The 17941-nt window shown below is 37.9% G+C and overlaps 2 protein-coding genes across 3 annotated transcripts; both read right to left on the bottom strand.

The window, feature by feature from the left end:
- Positions 1-9: 9 nt before the first annotated feature.
- Positions 10-5549, bottom strand: bnip3la (BCL2 interacting protein 3 like a). The gene is made up of 6 exons (XM_044110958.1): positions 5465-5549; positions 3008-3275; positions 2836-2917; positions 2182-2288; positions 1933-2082; positions 10-1593 (listed from the first exon to the last, which is right to left on the bottom strand). Exons 1-6 carry the CDS (start codon positions 5514-5516, stop codon positions 1545-1547), a joined length of 708 nt encoding a protein of 235 aa, XP_043966893.1. The 5' UTR covers positions 5517-5549; the 3' UTR covers positions 10-1544.
- A 3377-nt stretch (positions 5550-8926) lies between these two features.
- On the bottom strand, positions 8927-17561 carry ppp2r2aa (protein phosphatase 2, regulatory subunit B, alpha a). 2 transcript variants are annotated; one of them, XM_044110956.1, is made up of 10 exons: positions 17225-17561; positions 16819-16896; positions 15218-15315; positions 14019-14184; positions 13729-13841; positions 13393-13570; positions 11876-12040; positions 11020-11189; positions 10388-10479; positions 8927-10193 (listed from the first exon to the last, which is right to left on the bottom strand). In XM_044110956.1, exons 1-10 carry the CDS (start codon positions 17250-17252, stop codon positions 9914-9916), a joined length of 1368 nt encoding a protein of 455 aa, XP_043966891.1. In that variant the 5' UTR covers positions 17253-17561; the 3' UTR covers positions 8927-9913. The 2 variants fall into 2 exon arrangements, with proteins under 2 accessions (XP_043966891.1, XP_043966892.1); XM_044110957.1 differs by having other exon boundaries at positions 17246-17540.
- Between the last annotated feature and the right edge of the window lie 380 nt (positions 17562-17941).

Genomic DNA, 17941 nt, shown 5'->3' with positions numbered 1-17941 from the left:
ACAATTTTGTACATTGTAGTTTATATTTTTATATGGTTATAATCCATCAACAGAGGAGCCATGCAATGAGCATCGACATACAGAAATGCATACGTTATCCTTAATAAGCGATTTCTATATCATCATACTAGATGGTCCACAGACACTGTACATAATATAACATATATTAGGTGAAATTATCGTACAGTGAAACTAAGATTAAAGTCAGATAAATATCTTCCTCTGTGGTGGTGATTTATACAGCTAAAGCCCTAGCAGCTGAGCAAAAGCAAAATACTCACACTGCCACAATGCATAAGATATACTGTACTATGCAGTGTAATCAATGTATAAACAAGTCATACAATGCTGAGAGGCGTACATAGCACGAGGAAGGTCACAGCTTAAATTAATCTTCACATGTACATAATTAAATATATAAACATATAAGAAAACAAAACAAACAAATCAGAAAGCATAAGATAGGCCACCAATGTGCAGCGGTGAAAGGTAAATGTTTTGGCACTTTGCTACTGTTCCTATATGTTAATACAAAGGGATATGTCAGAAAAAAAATATGTAAAAGTAGCTTTTGGCCTGGTATATCGTCTTCCACTATAGAGTCTTCATAGTAACATTTTGGGGCAAGATAACAGGATAATGTTTATGCTTGGCAACTCGAACAAAGTTTATATTGACACCCTCTGGGGATCAACGTGTTATGAATACCATCCTCAAAATTGTGCGAAATTTTTGAAAAAGCAGTGCTGCAGCATTCAGCTCTGAACAGCAGTTCACTGCACCTTGAAAATAAGGCCCTGTTCACAGTAAACAAAGGCGACGCCCCAACATTAAATATCAATCAGAACGTTCATCAGAAACCCCCAAATTCTGCAGACTGTAAAGAGGAATCCTAGATCATATGAAGCACATGGCAACACTAGATAACAACCCAGCAGGAAAACTTATGTTCTAACTAGTAGGTGCACATTAAAATTAGGGTTTTCCATCTTTGTGACATTCAAATAATCCTAAAACGCCTGGGGATTGTAGGGTGGCCTTAATGTGGTGTGAAGTGGGCCTTAAAGTCATACTTTTAAGCTGTTCCCCAAAGTCAATTAGCAGTTCATAAAGCAATTATGGAGTAAAGAACATATATGTCTTTCTTTCTGCTTTTTTAGAATACCTAAAAGAAAAACCTGTAGCTCAGCAGAAATACCGGAATTGATATTTTCAATATCAAGACAGAAAAGGAAACTTCAACTCGATGCCACCTGACATGAGGTCCGTGGCAAGTTAAGATTTTGAGTTTAGATTCAAGTCGGTGACTCGCATATACGATAAAGCCCTCCCCTCCACCCCCCCTCCCCCCACTCCGTGTCAAAATCTGGTGGAGTGCAACCACATAATCAGCATGACTACATCTACAGTGTGACACCAGTTAATGCAGATTGGAAGAGAAAGACGTGGGTGTAGGACAGATGCACACAGTGAGAGCTTGACTTCAGGAGGCGTTTGGGAGGCTTGGAGACAGGACAACACCCAGGCACTGCTTCATCTCCAGCTCAGTAGGAGCTGGTGGCGGCTGTGGCAATTCTTTTCCCAATGTACACCCTAAAATAAAATCATGAAACAGGTGAAATACAACAACTTTTTTCTTTTAATTAAAAATGAGAAAATACAGGACAAATAAAACAAAGATAAGTAACTTTACTCATACAAGGTATCTTCCATATCTGATTTAAACGTTATTTTAAGTCATTTTCCTTCTCTAGTACCCTCTTTATGAAGACAGACATAGAATTTTCATTGTTGTCCTGTTAGTAATTCCTACATCCATGCATAAAAATAAGATTTTTTTGAGAAAATATTAACTATGAACTGAACAAGAAAAGCAAGCACAAAGAAAGTCCCCGCAATATTTTAAAACTACTAACAGATGTCCCGTCTTACCCAAGGCCAAGAGCCAGCATGTGTGAGATGAGCAGGGAAGGAATGAAAACTTTTAGAAATTCAGCAGAGAAGATGCCACCTTTCTTCATGACACCGCTCTTCCGCATACTCAAAGATACCGAACGTCGGGGATGTCTGAAGTGGAACTCCCTGAGAAGAACAATCACACAACCGGTTAACGTTGTTTCTGAGCCCACTGAGGGAAATATGCCGATGGGCAGCTGATTCTGAGCTTGCCAGCATACTAACTTTGGGGGGATGTTTTCAGGCCTACTAGACCAATTTGCCACCCAATCAACTTCCTTGTTCATCAAGATGTCATCCTCTCTGTCCATGTCTGCAGGATCGTCCTCTGACTGGAAATATAAAGGCAGAAAAGATGTGGAAAGAAATCCTCCCCCAAAAAGCTTTAGCAGAGTCTCTGTTCAATATAGAATTTTAAAAGTTTGGCTTGCATTTGTATGCATCTATCCTGAGTCAATACTTTGCGGAACTACCTTACCTTTTGCTTGAATTACAGGTGCAAATCTTTTGAACTACATATGTAGCTTACACTTGACATAAAGCAAACCTCCCATCTATCCATTATCTATACCGGTATAGATAATGGAGGTACCTGTACCTGGACTTATACTGAGACGAAATTACACATATGTTGATGGTACTGTATTTCATAATTAGGGACCTCTGAGTGAAATTGTTGCACTGGATTTTATTTTGGGCCATCAGAGATAGTTCTGGGAAACAATTAACAACCATGTACCTTACCTTTACAATTAAGACCAACTTTGTGCTGGTCAGTTACATAAAACACACGGATGTTTGTGGTTTGATGTTCCAAAACTCATTATAAAAAGTTCCACGGTTGTCAATACTTTTGCCAGGTACTCTTGGTACCCCTACCTGACTGCCTCTTGGACTGGACATCTCCACATCAAATGTTATCTGGCCATCATCCTGTCCGGCACTTGGTGGTCTGCGAGGACTGTGAGTGTGTTAGCAACAGTATATATATATTTTTAAAAAAACAATACTTAAGTTTTACTGAAAATAGTAAAGAAAATGTGTGGCCTACCTCTCACAGGATGAATTACTTGGGCTGGACTCGTGCTGAGCATCCAGAAGTATTTTTTCCATGTCTCCGTTGTGGATAGAGGATGAGGATGGCACATGTTCCAGTCCTCCAATCAGGGTTTCGTCACTTTCACCCTCTTCTAAAGGGTGGAGACTCTGACTCATGTCTGCATTTGCGTTGATTTGGTCTTCAGCAGGTTGTGTCAGCTGGCTGGTCTCACTACTCTCTGCCCCTGAATTACCATTCAGCTCCAGCTCTACCCAGGAGCCTTTGCAACACAACAATAAATACACCGAAATTAAGGGAAAATAGGTTTAACGTGTGTAGATGCAACCCAACCAACAGCACAGTTAACACTACAGTCATCTTTCACATGACAAATTGTTGACCTATAAGTGCATATCAACAAATTGGAACATCATCAGAAAGTTACATTTGATAATGATAATAGGGATGTAAAAAGTTTAAAACATAATGTGTGCTATATTTCAAATATTATATTTTGTTAAATTCAATGACAATGGTTAAAACTCAACACTCAGTTTCTCATAAAATTAGAATGTAGCATAGGACCAACAATAAAAAAAATTAAAAAAAAACTTTTTTGTACAGAAATGTTGTTGTGGTTTACAGAATCACGAGGAAGACTGCTGACTTGACAGTTCTCCAGCAGGACAAGCTATAAAATGTCTTTGTCAAAGTAGCTGGTTGTTCGCCGAATGCTGTATTCGAGCATTTAAAAGGAAAACTGAATATAGCACAGAAAAAGTTGCAGAAGCACCACTGCAAATACCATGGATCCCTGAATCATCACTGACTGTGGAAACTTCATCACTGGATCTTGGATTCTGTGCCTCTTCATTTTTTTTTATCCAGACTCGGAGACTTTGATTTCCAAATAAAATCCAAGACTTACTGTGATCTGAAAAGAGTACCTTGAATCATTGGGCAACAGTCCAGTGCTTTCTCTCCTTAGCAGGTAATATACTTCTGATATTATCTCTGATTCAGGAGTACCACAATGCAACAGTTACACTCTCCAACCTGAAAACATCTGTGCATTACCAAGTATAAGGTCAGCAAAGTCATAAAGTTTTGCAGCACTTTATGCTTCCTGCTATTGAAAAACTTTATGGGGTTCCAGATTTCCATTTTCCATCTGAACTTGACATCAGCCCACACTGCCTAAAGTACCAAAAAATGGTTTAATACATAATAGGGCAGTAAACTTTCCTGAATCAAACCTTCTAGATAATTTGCAAAGTATTGTCAAGTGGACGGCATGAAACGGCACATCAGCAGAACCACAGAGGAGCCTTTAATAAAGTATTGAGTGCATACACTACACTGAAATACTTTCCAACAAGCCAGTATTTTTTGATTAAAGATACTTTTTTTTCAAAATTGGTCTCATGCAGTATTTTAAATTTTTGAACTTTTGAGTTTATATTTGCCATTAACTAAACTCAAACACCTGGAATGTGCCACTCTTTTTATAATGAACCCTAGGAGTTTTTGCTTTACGAGAAAAACATCCAACTGTTTGTTGATTTCCTGATTTATTCAAACACACATTAAAAATACTGTTTCAACCATGGTCACCATCCGGTAACCAGAAACCGTGGCAACATGGAGGTCTTTGTGCCACTGCCCCACAAGCAGTCATGTAATCAGCTTGTCAGACTACAGCATGTAAAACCTTGTGATGGCATGTGACACCTCTGTCCTGTTTTGAGCTAGTTGGAAATTATAGGTCTGAGGATGAACTAAAGCTGACTCGACGTCACATCTTCTGACCAATTTGACATCACTGCTCCTCTGGGGTCTTGCATAACAGCGGCGAGCAGTGGGAGCCAACCTGCCGAGACGTGTCGCTGCTCCAGCTGCCTTCTGACACATAAAGCGAGTCCTAATACCCCGACTCATTAATAAGCCTCCACTCAAGGCTAAACAGCAAGTTTCATATTTACATGCGTGTTATTTGTTTACCCTCAGGCAAAATGCAACCTTTTCTTTTTTTTTTTTTTTTACATTTTATGCTGCAAAATAACTGCATTTTGAAAGTACGGAGTTTTACATAATGAGTTTAAATATCTGGGATATATCTGTGCACATTTTAAAGAAAAAATATCTTAAAGGGAACAAACGTTACAATTAAATTCGCCTTTTGTACCAAACTTGTTTTCATTTTTTGGCTAAAGCTAAACCCACCCAGACCTCTAGCAATGATTGGCTGTTTCGGTGTCAATCAAGGGTGTACCGCGCTACGATTGGCTAATTTCTTGTGACGTACAGAACATGTTCTCCATCCCAACGCGAAGACAAGGAAATCCCATCCCCAATCTAACTTTTGCCATTACACCTTTGTAACTATATTCTCACGCGTTAGTAAGGAAGATACGAATGATTTTTTTTTTTTTTGTGAAGGAAGATATACCATGTACAATGACGACCTACCTTGCAGTCCGGGATCTTCGTTATTGTTTTGAGGAGCAGGAGCGGTAGACATGTTTGTTGACTATAGTTCTGACGCTTAACTAGGGTCTGCGCAGGCGCAGCTTCGAGACTTCAACGACAGTCTCAGGATCAGTGAACATTTTTTTAAATTGTTTACTACAAAGTAGAAATGTAATCTGTTAAAGAATGCACACAAACGTAAAATGTATCGCCGCCGTGCAAGGCAAGTGTGTGGATTACAAAGTGTTTGTATGGAAAGGTTAATTTTGAGTGCTTCCAAAATGTATTAGTAATTTAGATGTTGCAGTCTGATGAGTATGTGCAGTTTGATTATCGACAGCGATGGATGGCCTCCCAACTTGATGGCTTACAGCATCACAGATGGGGATGCTTTTCCCCATCGTCACCTAGGGAGGCTGATCAGAGTTAATTGGAAGATGAATTAAGCTACATTCAAAACATTCTGACTTGAAACCTGATGGGATGAATGGGCAAAAACTTAAAATTCCTACATGTGTACTACTTCCTATTAAGTTAATTACAAATATTATCGTAATGGTGATGAAATTATGAAACGCTCAGTTCCCCCCAAAAAACCCCAAACAGTAATAATAAAGTAGCACAGTAATTTAATTATTCAAATTTGAAATTCCTTATTACATGTTATCTACACTGTACCTTATTTCATTTGACAAATAACTGTACAGTGAACAATATGTAGTTATTCCCAAACAGATCACCAAAACTCTTCATCCCCTTGAAATAAAACACACACAAAAATTCACAGAAAAGAAACAAAATGCATTTTTTGTTTTACCGTTCTTGTGATACATCACACATGTTTTAATGCTCCTTCAAGTGGACAAAATCGTTTAACTCTACTCTGGCAAATGATATGCACAACCAATATGCACACAGGAAAACTCTACTTCATAACCTGGGGTTGTGCATCAAAGCCATCTGTGGAGAGAAACAACAAGGTGATTTACAACAAATTAGAAGTTTTTGTTTCAGTTCCGATAATCCCATTTTCTTGAAGGTGTAAGGTTTGGAACAGAGCAGCAGAAGATTCCTCTGAGCAGTCTGGGTGAACCAGAAAGTTTCACAAGTGTAACTGATTATCATCTTATTTATTGGTAATGTTCTAAAAAGAAAAGAAAATGGCAACAGGGTTCTTGTGAACATCTTTGTTTACAGAGCCTCGAAGGACAGCTTGTATTAAGACAACGTAGGGAGAATGATGAAAATGATTTTATTAATTGCTCAGATTTATACCAGTTTCTAGATGTATCATTATGCACGAGAAAGTTATATCGCTTATTTTCTGTTTTAAAACAAGACGGAGATTCGCTCAACAAATGGAAGAAAGGAGTTGAAATAGAAAAGATTCATTTATCCAGAAAACAAAACAAAACAAAAAAACAGGCAAAATACAAAGTTTGCATTACAAAAACAAAAGAAAGTTGCACAAAATAAAAATACTAGAAACTTATCTTATTATCAAAAGACACAACCCAGAACCCTGAGAGACTGGAACATAACATTAGTTAATAATCATACTGAGAACGGGGTGACACATTCACTTTCACAAATATGATCCAGTGGACGAAGAAGCTCAGTGCCTGAATAAAAAAAATAAATAAAAAAAATCAACGTATTGTTTAAGAACTGGAAAAGATAACCTGTACCTTCTTTGTGACATTTTGACTGTTCGTAGAAAACGTACAGTCACAGTCCCGTCAAGTTTTCTATGCAACATGGACCGTGAGCTGGAGCAGGCAAAGCATGGAGCTTTAGCTTAAACTGGTGACCCTCCTGCCAACGGAGCACATGGAGTGCTTCACAGATTTTTCTTAAATAAGTCTGCAAAAGAGAGGCGCATGTGCCACATAGATCAACGATCATCGCTCCACGTAGTCAAGTGACCTGGCTAGATGGTCACTTGATGAAAACATCGTTTCAATGTAGTCTTTCACAGCCAGAGGAATTGTTCGTCAAGCAAAACTATGGCACATAAACCAAATATTAAGATTCACATGAAATCAAAACGCTGAACCCTCTAAATAAGTTAGATTGAAAAAACAAAAAAACAACAAAACAAAAAAAACGTATTTTGAAAGAGTACAGTAATAGTGCTCATCATCAGGCAGGAGGTACTGACACCTGAAAATACTTCTCTTTGGCCACCCTGCTTCAAACCTGATGCACTCCTTTGATGTGTCTACCTGTTACAACGGGCAAAAAGCAAAGGGAAACCTGACTTTCGAATGACCTGCCCTGTACGGTAAGCCTGAGGCAGATAGGTAAAGAAACTACAGTGATTAGACTGTAATGATATTGCCTTAATTTATACAAAAATAAATCAGCTATAGTGATTCTTCTTCTTCTTTTATCAGGTACAGTACAAAACATTCCTTATATAGAAAAATCTACAAATAAAATCTAGATGCAGATGATAAGCAAGTTTTCTGCAACAACACAACATACACCGAAGGTGAGCTGGGAGCAGCACAACGTTTTGGTGCCACAGGTCACACACGAGGAAAAATGGGGGCACAGGGAATCATCTTATATATTTATATATATATATGTATAACGCACAGGTTTTTGTCCTGAGTTAAGCATGGTTGCCCACACAACTACAAGGCTGGACCCGCTGGATCAGGGGCACTTTGTCTGCAAGAGAGTTTATCTTTGTTGTGTATAAAGACTAGATACTTTGGCATGATCAGCCATCACTTGATGCAACAAAAAACCTCCATGGCAACTTATGGCGGAGTGATATTTGTAATACTTTTCCCAAAAACATTATTTGGTGAGATCTAAGAGTTAGGCAAAGGCTTTTATTCATTTAATCTCCCTTCCAGGATTAAACATCAAATAAGTGAAAGCAGTATCCAGACTTCTATGGAAAGCATTACTGTCTGAAACTTTATCCCTTCTGATCTTAAGTGGAAGTGATGGGAAACGTAAGGTTAACAAAGATGGAATCAGAAAAAGTTTCTCTTGATCGGTCCGGGTGGCGATTAGCAGGTCAAACACTGATAAAAACAGAACTCCCTCCCAAACCCCAACTCAAACTCAGAATCCCTCTTATTTTCAGTCTAATTAATGCATTAACCAACAGTGCGTACTCTGATGCACTTCATTTTCTTTTGGATTGAGAGCTGTTATCTCTGTAAAAAATAAAAGAAAACCTACAACATATTTCTGCTATTCAAACTCTAAAAAAAAAAGAAAAATAAAATAAAATAAAAAACTAAAGTCAACCAAAATTTGGATCGGCCGTTCAGCGAATATCAGCCAGATAAGTGCACCTCTGCTCAACTTTCTACACTTTATCCGTACATTACGCAACGCCATGAAAAAGGATGCTTCGACAGGCAGACGAAGCCTGGCCTGGGGAAATGGAAATCAAACAGTTTGAGAGCAGCATGACAAAACTCACACATGTAGAAAAGGAACATTTCACCTCCTTCCATTTACTACAAACTCAACCACAGCAGAATTACAGTGATAAAACACACTTCTGTAAGAAAACCTGTCATACATTTTGGTTTTACACCCATTCCTCTAGTGCTGTCCCATAACCTGAGTGAATAAAAAATATCAAGGACATCTCATGGCTCTGTCACTGATATGGGTACGATTGAATGAGAGTGTGGTGAACATTAAACTCGAATGACAGGCCGCTTCAACAGACTGCTCTTGAATGAATCGAAGTTGTTTGTAGGATGAATCCTATATTGAAACAAATGGCCAAAACACACAATATAATGCGTTATAGAAATGTAAAATCATACCCAGGAGATTTTCTTAAAGAAGAGAGATGAATGTAAACAAGCAACTGAGTCAACATAAAAAAAAAATAAAAAATATTTGTACTCCGTTAGATTTGATATCATTTATCCAAAGTTTTTTTTTAGACAATGAGCTTAACATAATGACAAGCTAAATTAGTCCTTTAACAGTAATCATACAGTACATAGGGAAAGAACTTGGCAACTTGATACTTGTTGGGCAAATAAAAGAATTGACAGCTTTGTATTGATGAATGAGGGCAGCACAAGAATGAAGTTGGTGACGGAAAGACTGAACCAAAAAGAACAGAAAGTTAACTAGTAGGAATAACAGACAAATGAATCATGTCAATATGGCACGAACAAGCGATAAAACGAAGATTTTCCCTTTGGTTTGGGATGTAGTGGAGTTACAAATGGAAGCTGAATGGATGGAGTGCTTCTAGTGGAAGAAACTAACAGCACACTGTGATGCTTTTTTTATGGCCTGGCTGGATGTATGGCACCATTTAGAAAGCAAGTCTTCTCACATAATCAAAAGGACAGATTTGATCAAGTTTTAGGGGCTTGGCCTAAAACGGATTTTGTTTTAATCTGAGAGCAAAAGAGGGCTAAAGAAGAAATTGGGATCTGAGCGGGTTAATGGACTTTAGTTCAGTTTATCTTGGAATATGTACAGATTGTTGGTGGTGGCCACAGCAATGATGTTGTCCAGCGGATGCCAGGCAGTGTGGAGGATCTTCTTGTTAAAGTCCAGACTGTCTACACTGATCTCATCCTTTTTGCGCTTCCCACCTGTGCTTATTTTGCGAGGCTTCAGGACCGACCGCGGCTTGCTGTTTTCACGTGACGCTTCGAAGGTCACGTCCTGTCGGTAGTCCCTGTCAAACATCCTGAAGAAGTTGTTGTAGGAACCCGTCATCACAACGCTGTGGAAACAATCGTGAGGAGATGTTTAGGAACTAGTTTTAGTACTGATCTCAATAATAATCCATGGGAAAGGGGAGGAAGGGGTATTATTTGTGAAGGATTTTGCAATTCAGGAGATGAAAAATATTTTTTTGATTGTATCAGCAGTTCAGAGAAGATCAGCTGAACTGCAGGTCCAGGTTGATTGACTAACCTGTCATTGCCATTCCAGCAGCATTCAAACTTGTCAAAAATGCAGTCGTTCTCATAAAGTGAACACAACTTACTCCTGAGATATTCATGCACCTGGTAAAATAGAACAGTGAATCAAATGAAGCAAAGGTGAAAACAGCACATTGTGGGTTTTTTTTGTTCTCTTAACAGGTAGAGAAATACAGAAAAATCACTTAGTGGTTTGATTTAACCGGATTTAAGTTAAGTTAAACCTGATCTGTCATAAGCAGGCTGGAAATTCAAAAATGCTATATTTTTATTGATTAATAAAAGCATCTACATTCTCTAGCTAATGCTCATGGAAATACCGTACACATCTACTAATGCTAAAGACAAATTTAAATCTCTACACCAAATCATTTGGTGTTAGTAATCCCATTTTACAGTAACTTTTCTCTCGCACTTGGTGTGACGTTGCTACTGCTACTAATATAAATGAATAATAAACTGCTCACAACAGAAGGGTCAGAGAAGAATTGACGGACAAATCTGAATGGCTAAAAATCTATAAAAATCTGTTGGATCAAATTCCTACAAAAAGCAACTGGCCACAAATATCTTGATTGGCGGCTCTCCACCCAAAACATAAAAATAATATTTGCAGCGGCAAACCTGATATGTCTCTACTGGTCGGGTTTCCATGTTCAGATCCCAAATTTTGACGGACAGATAGTCTCGCGTCATCATGTAGCGTCCACTGTGGCTGAACTTGACATCGGAGATGGACGAGATGATTTCAGAAAAGAATGAACGGTTGTTTGGATCTTCTGGCTCCTCAAACACTTCAGATAAAAAAAAATAAAAAAAATGCATATTAAGATGTTATTCTGCCGATTTAATGCTGTTAAGAGCCACAATTTTATAAAAATAAGATCCTGGGAGCAAAACTGAAAATGGGCTAAAGTGAGTGTCTTTTCCGAATAATTGTTAGTGATGTAAAAACTATATAGTGGAAACAAGCTGTCCCAACTGCATGGCATATATATATATATATATATATATATATATATATATATATATATATATATATATATATATATATATATATATATATATATATATATATATATATATATATATATATATATATATATATATATATATATATATGGCTTTAGTTTCATTCACTATGTTGCATCAGTAAAAAAAACAAAAAAACAATACCAACGAAAACAAATATTTACAATCTAAAATGAAGATCAAAAACTTTAAAGCTCTTCAATGTAGGACATCCAACAGAGAAGTAGATTCATGATAAAACTCAAGCAAACAGTTAACACTTTAGTTCGAATGGTGTTAATTACAAAGCGTACTAAAAAATAATCCATAACTTTTACTCTCTGAACAAATTTTTGGGTCTTGTGAAGCATTAAGATATTTCTCATCCAAATACAACAAAATCGGGATGACTGGAATATGGTGTATTCCTTTCCTTCTCTCAAACATGTATTTGCTGTAAGCGACTTACTTTTGGCATGCTGGTCACACAGGGCTGATGCCCTCATGTCACACAGGCGGATGGTTCCCTTGCTGCTGCTGTAAACAAAAGTGTTGCACTGGTCCGGGTGAAACTCTGCAGCCGTGATCACTTCTGTCAGCTCCTCCATATTAGCTGGCTTTATGTCAACAATATCTGAAAAACAGAGGTCAAGGTCCAAAACGACAGCTACTCGAAAGAAGGACGAGACAAAATAGAAACAAGATGGCATTAAAAAAAACCCCACAAACTTTTGTCTACTACAACAACTATCTTGGCATCTTGTAGTTCATCAGTGACCTCCTGTGGCAATATAAAGCATGGCATGACTTAGTAAAAAAAAAAGAAATAGAAAAATGAATAGTAATTCTAGGCAAAAATCTGACTCATTGCTTCATTTAACTGCATATTGTTTTAGTGGTCATGTGTTTCACTGGGGGACACTGAATGCAGTTACATAACATGCTTCTGTTTACGTTAAGTGTGATAGAAGAGAAAAACAGGACATATTAAGAGGAAAATCTGAGAAATCAAGATGAAATACCACAAGTTCGGGACTACAATGGGAAAGAGATGCAGTGAACTAACCACCAGTAAATAGAGTTAGTATTGCACAACAGTGAACCATCAACAGAGCTTTATTTCCATCTCAGGATTTCATCTTCCTTGGATTTAATCTGGTGTCAAATCAATGGTTTCAAAAAGCGTAGATAAAAGTTGAAGATTATTATCTGACAGTCTCTCTCTAAAAGCACCTTGTGAAGATAAACTAAAGTCTGTAACATGGTGCTGCAGACAACACCAAAATAATAATTCATTCAAAACTAATGTTAGACGATATACACATATGCTTGAGCATGTACAGTTCTGATTGAGAAACAATCATAGATTTTAATGTGTATTTAAATAGTGAATTGCAAGAGTTAGAAAGTTAGAAATGCCTGCTGTAGGACATATATATCTGAATATTGATCAAGAGGTTAATCCATGGAGTACTTCATTACTAACTCAGACAAGAACCAGATTATTATATTTTACAAGCCAAACCAACAAAGTCGTCGCATCAAAACAGATAACATACCAACGGTGCATTAAAAAAAAAATTATATATATGTATATATATATATAAATATCCGGTCTGTGTCCAAAGGTTTGGACACAGAGTTGTGTCCAAACCTTTGGTCTGTACTGTATATTAAATGGAGGTGCATATCAACAGTCAGGAGAAAGTGATATGGCTTCAATGCCATAAGCAGCCTTCATGAATGAGTTTGACACCATAACAATATTTATAACAGCTTTGTATATTGATGAGACATAGCTTGATATTTTACCACATTCACATGTATACCTGCCACAGATTTATACAAAGTATCAACCTGGGACAAAGTATCAGCAAATGCCTCTCGCCGAGTGTCAAGACTTGAAATCAGAGATCAAATGTCCTGATTGGAGAACTCCTTGTGGCCTATGCGATAGACATGAGGATTTGAAAACCAAAAGGATACTAAAGCTGCGATCGGTGATCTCCAGATGCCAGAGGTTTATGCGCAGGTCGTCTGCAGACAGATAGGTCTCATGATCACTGTTGACAGATATGGAGTTGATGTGGTACGTGTGAGCGTTTGCAAACACTCGTCTGGGGCTGGCTTCCACCATCAGGTCCATGGGCCTCAACACCGGTACCTGGAGGAACACACAACTTTAGTGAAAGGAAAGCAATGCGTTTCAAATGGAAACCGTTTAAAACTATTCACTTCCCAAACACGACATGCCCAAATTCTAGCCGTAATATTATACTAGTGCTTTATATTTATAATGTAAGACAGTGGGTTACTACTCACCCGTAGTGTTGTGACAGAATTAGGATCTCTGTATCGCCCGTCTTCTTCCTTCAGATTGTAGCCCTCTGGTCTCTTGTCTCGTTCACTAATTTTCCACAGCTTGATAGTTTTATCTGCCACGAAAAAAAAGATTAGATTTCAGTCACATTTTTATGACCACTTAAGACCCCTAGACTGCTTCACTGAATATTTCTCAGGCAGATGAAAAGGTGTGGAGTAAAAAAAGGAAACATTGCAAACTTTTCCTGTAAAACTGATTGAAATAATTTAGAATCAAAACTTTTACTCACCATTTGTGGACAAAAGGAACTGTGCTGCATTCTTCTGCGGTAACCATCGAATCTTGTTGATTTTCTCTTCAATCTCAAGACTTTTCAGGTAGTCGAACTCGGGCTCGTGGCTCTGGAAGGTGCTATAAACATTGTACTCTCCTTTGCACTGTGGCTGGTTCTTACTCTGCATAAGAACAGACAACGTTCTCAACAGTGACTCAAGTTGAAAAGTAATTCTGAACAAAATGTAGGAAAAATTTGTATTTTTGGTTTTCAAGCACAGTATCAATTTTAAATAGAGAAAAACGTTTCTGATAGAAATGTATTATTAACAGTATCATCTCAAAGTATCTGTACCCTTGAACGTTTTTATGTTATGTTACATAACTACAAACATCAATGCTTCTTATTGTGTTTTTTTTTTACAAACCTGATTACTTTAACACTGAAAATTCAATTCATCTAATTAATGTCAAAGGTCAACAGAGCATGTTTACTTAAACTTAAGTCAAACTTCAAGACCCATTTACATATAATGGTTTATAGGTTTTGTACTTTCAGTCTCACTCTTTGATATGTTTTGTTACATTGTGATAGTTAAATTTCTGATCATCTTGTTTTGTTATTTTTATTTTGCTTTATTATTACTTAGATTGCTTTGCCACTTATATTGACATCTTTTTTTGTTTTTGTTTAAATGTGTCAATTTTATGTCCAGTTCTATTAGTTTTTCTTACTCTGTTCAACACTTTAACCAAAAGGGCTTCATAAATAAATTTAGATTTATTTCTATGTGCTCAAATGACCCTCAAAAAGTGTATATCTCAATCTAAATAAAGATCTGCGTAATGTCACAACTGCTTTAAGTCGAACAAAACTATTTCTGCAAAAATGTGTCAGAACGTCAGAGTCTAAATGTGCAGATCTAGTAGAGACGTATCCTGAAAACACTTAAAAGATGGCTCTATAATGTATTGACTAAGTTCATTACACATAGACTGTAAACCATTCAGACTTCTATTTGTAAAAATAACTTTTAAAACCATGCATCTTTTTGTTTCCACTTCACAAGCATGCATTACTTTGTGTTGTTTTTTTTTTTAACATTTTGAACTCCCAGTGGGGCAAATTCAAGTTTGTGGTTGAAAAGAGGAACTCTAAAAAAAGTTTAAGGGGTAAGAAATACCTCAGTGAGTCACTGTAAATGAATCACATACCTCTGGCTCCTGCTGGAAGATGACAACACGACCTCCTTTGTCCCCAGTGGCAAGCAGCTCCCCAGTGTGATTGAATTCAACAGTAGATATAATGTCAGCTGTAAAGGCAGTTACGATAATTAAAACCAACTAAATATGCAAACATATAAAATTACTAAACAGCACCAAAGGCATAGTACATTTGATGACGAAGACTAAATCGAGCATGGTGAAGTCACAACAAGACACTGACGCACTAAAGTGTTTTAATCAGTGTACACTGAACACAACTGGGGGGGGGGGAGTTTGCTTCCATCTGCGCATCACTTGCATACCAGACAACAACAATTGATATTCACTTACAGGCTGGCACTGGTATGTGCCAGGGTAGCCCTTAATGAAGACAATGGGGGTCGTTCCAGTGCAGCACACCAAGTGCCAGATACGACCTGGCTCCATGCAATACCATTGTGTACAATAAAGAGAGGCTGACGGAAGCAGAGGAATCTTTGCAGGGTTTAAATAAACTACAACTGTAGCATCTGTGCAGCCATCCATTACCACCAGGAGAAGCTCTCACATGTACTTGTTCTCAGTTACAGCTTACGATAAACAACTCAGAATCCTCGGCTAAGTACTGTGTGTGCGCGCACACACACACGCACACCCACACACACACGTAAGCACTTTTTTTGTTTGCATTGAAGATGACAAGGACCGATAAAAGACACCCAACAGAAATCCTAAAATAGCGTCAATCTGTATGGCTAGAAAGTAAAAGAGCAAAGTGCTGAAAGCATGCAAACACCGTGAAACATTTGTAATGCATCTTTTCAGTTTGGTAAATCAGGATACGAAATTGATAAAGCAGCAAACATTTCTTTTACACCTCAAAATAAATGTTATATAAGGATGCTGATTATCTGAGCTCTGTTGTCATTTTTGTTCTTTTGCAACTGCATCTGAGCACGGGACTTTGGACCAAACATGAATTTGCATCTGATGGGGCCATTTCATACCAAATTAGACAACTGATGATTTAAAGTAATTTTCTACTAAAAGTTAGGAAATGTGTTCATATAACTACAATAAATACTATTTTCCTGCAGACAGCAGTGTAATGAAGATTTTTTCGTTTTACAAAATAATTGACAATTTAGGAGATGTGATGATGTTTATGTCCGTTTACATGCACAATGAATGAAAATACATAAACATGGGAGGTTTCAGAGTCCATCTAAACCAACCAAGCAGTCATTTCTTTATATTTTATTTGCAACACCACTACAATCCTTTGTACATCACAGTCAATCTGAACAGAATGACAAAAAAAGAGGCTTCAAAGGAAAGGTGAAAAGTGTGTGCACCTAACCAGAAAGTTTCAGAACATCGTGCAACCACAGCAAAACTAATATAAAATAGATTCCTGCTACAAAGTGGAATAAACTGACTCGAATTTGTTTTAAGCACTTTCATAGTAAGTAGTTTGTTTATAAAATCACAATGCAAGGGTGGAACTGAACCCAGAGTTGTCACTCACGTAACTCAAAAAGAAAATGTGCTAAGTAAATGGGAACAAACAGGAAGCATATTCAGACTTAATAATGCCCAAATGTACTTACCTTCAGCCACATCATCATCCATCGCTCCTTTGACTTGAGAGAAGCACCACTGCACATCGCTGCTCCCACCACCGGGCCCTGCACGCAACACGAACCTTAAGTTTTGACACACCACCGCCAAAGGTAACACACTGAATAGCTAGAAGCTACTTTAGCGCACTGCGACAGTAAGGCCATGCGCGATTTCATACGAACTGCACATTGTAACTGCGGGGAGAAAATCCTCCTAAACAAGAAGTTGGGATGTGTTAGGTTAGCTCACTTTCTGGCTGTAAGGAATTCACACGGGAATCTCGCAGTATCCTAGCTTGCTAGGTAGCTTCCTGCTCTTAACCACAACAGAGGGAGACTAAAGCAGCATGTGTGCTATTAAGCATGATGATTAGTAAGAATAGCTCATACGTACGTTCTGACAGTTTTCTTTTACCTGCCATGGTGAGGGACTGGGCTCTCTGTAGCAGGTTCAGGCCCTGGACAGAAGCAGTGCTGCTGACCCGGGTCGGTTGGGTGGTTCTGACCGAGGAGCAGTGGAGGAATGAGGCTGTTGCTAACTCCAAATGCCGTCAGTCCAACGGTTGCTTAAACCACAGAGCTACTTTTTTACAACACTGAAAGACTTAACACACAGCGTTCAGTACTGGTCTACAGACTTTGCACTGCACTTTGAGATTTCCCTCGCATCTGCCTCCTCCAAGCTTTACACTTTCAAAATGGCGCTACGCGGGCGGCGCTCGGCAAGAATTAGAGAGCAGACGGTGCTCCATTCATTTCAAGCCGAAGCTTAAGCCAAAGGTGCACGACTTAATATAAAAGTTTCTAAATGCAACTATGTCTAGATTTTCCTTTATTTTTTAACTGATGTGTTCCAAAAAGTGAAAACTTTGTTATATAAACAATATCACGCATGAGCCCCGCCCTTGTCAGCTATTCAATTAGAAAAATCGAACCAACCTCGTACACTCACTAGAACCAAAAACTCACTTGATAAGTTTAATTCAGTGATTTAGATTTGACCAGCTACATTTAGTACATCTACTAAAATTAATGTAGTTTATATTGGTGTTAATTAACTACAATCTGGGAATATATGGCATCGTGCTTTGGTTGTCATTGAGGAGAGTCA

Source organism: Gambusia affinis, linkage group LG03 (genome assembly GCF_019740435.1).
Source record: "Gambusia affinis linkage group LG03, SWU_Gaff_1.0, whole genome shotgun sequence".
Taxonomy (NCBI): domain Eukaryota; kingdom Metazoa; phylum Chordata; class Actinopteri; order Cyprinodontiformes; family Poeciliidae; genus Gambusia; species Gambusia affinis.
This window is presented reverse-complemented; position numbering and strand designations above follow the sequence as displayed.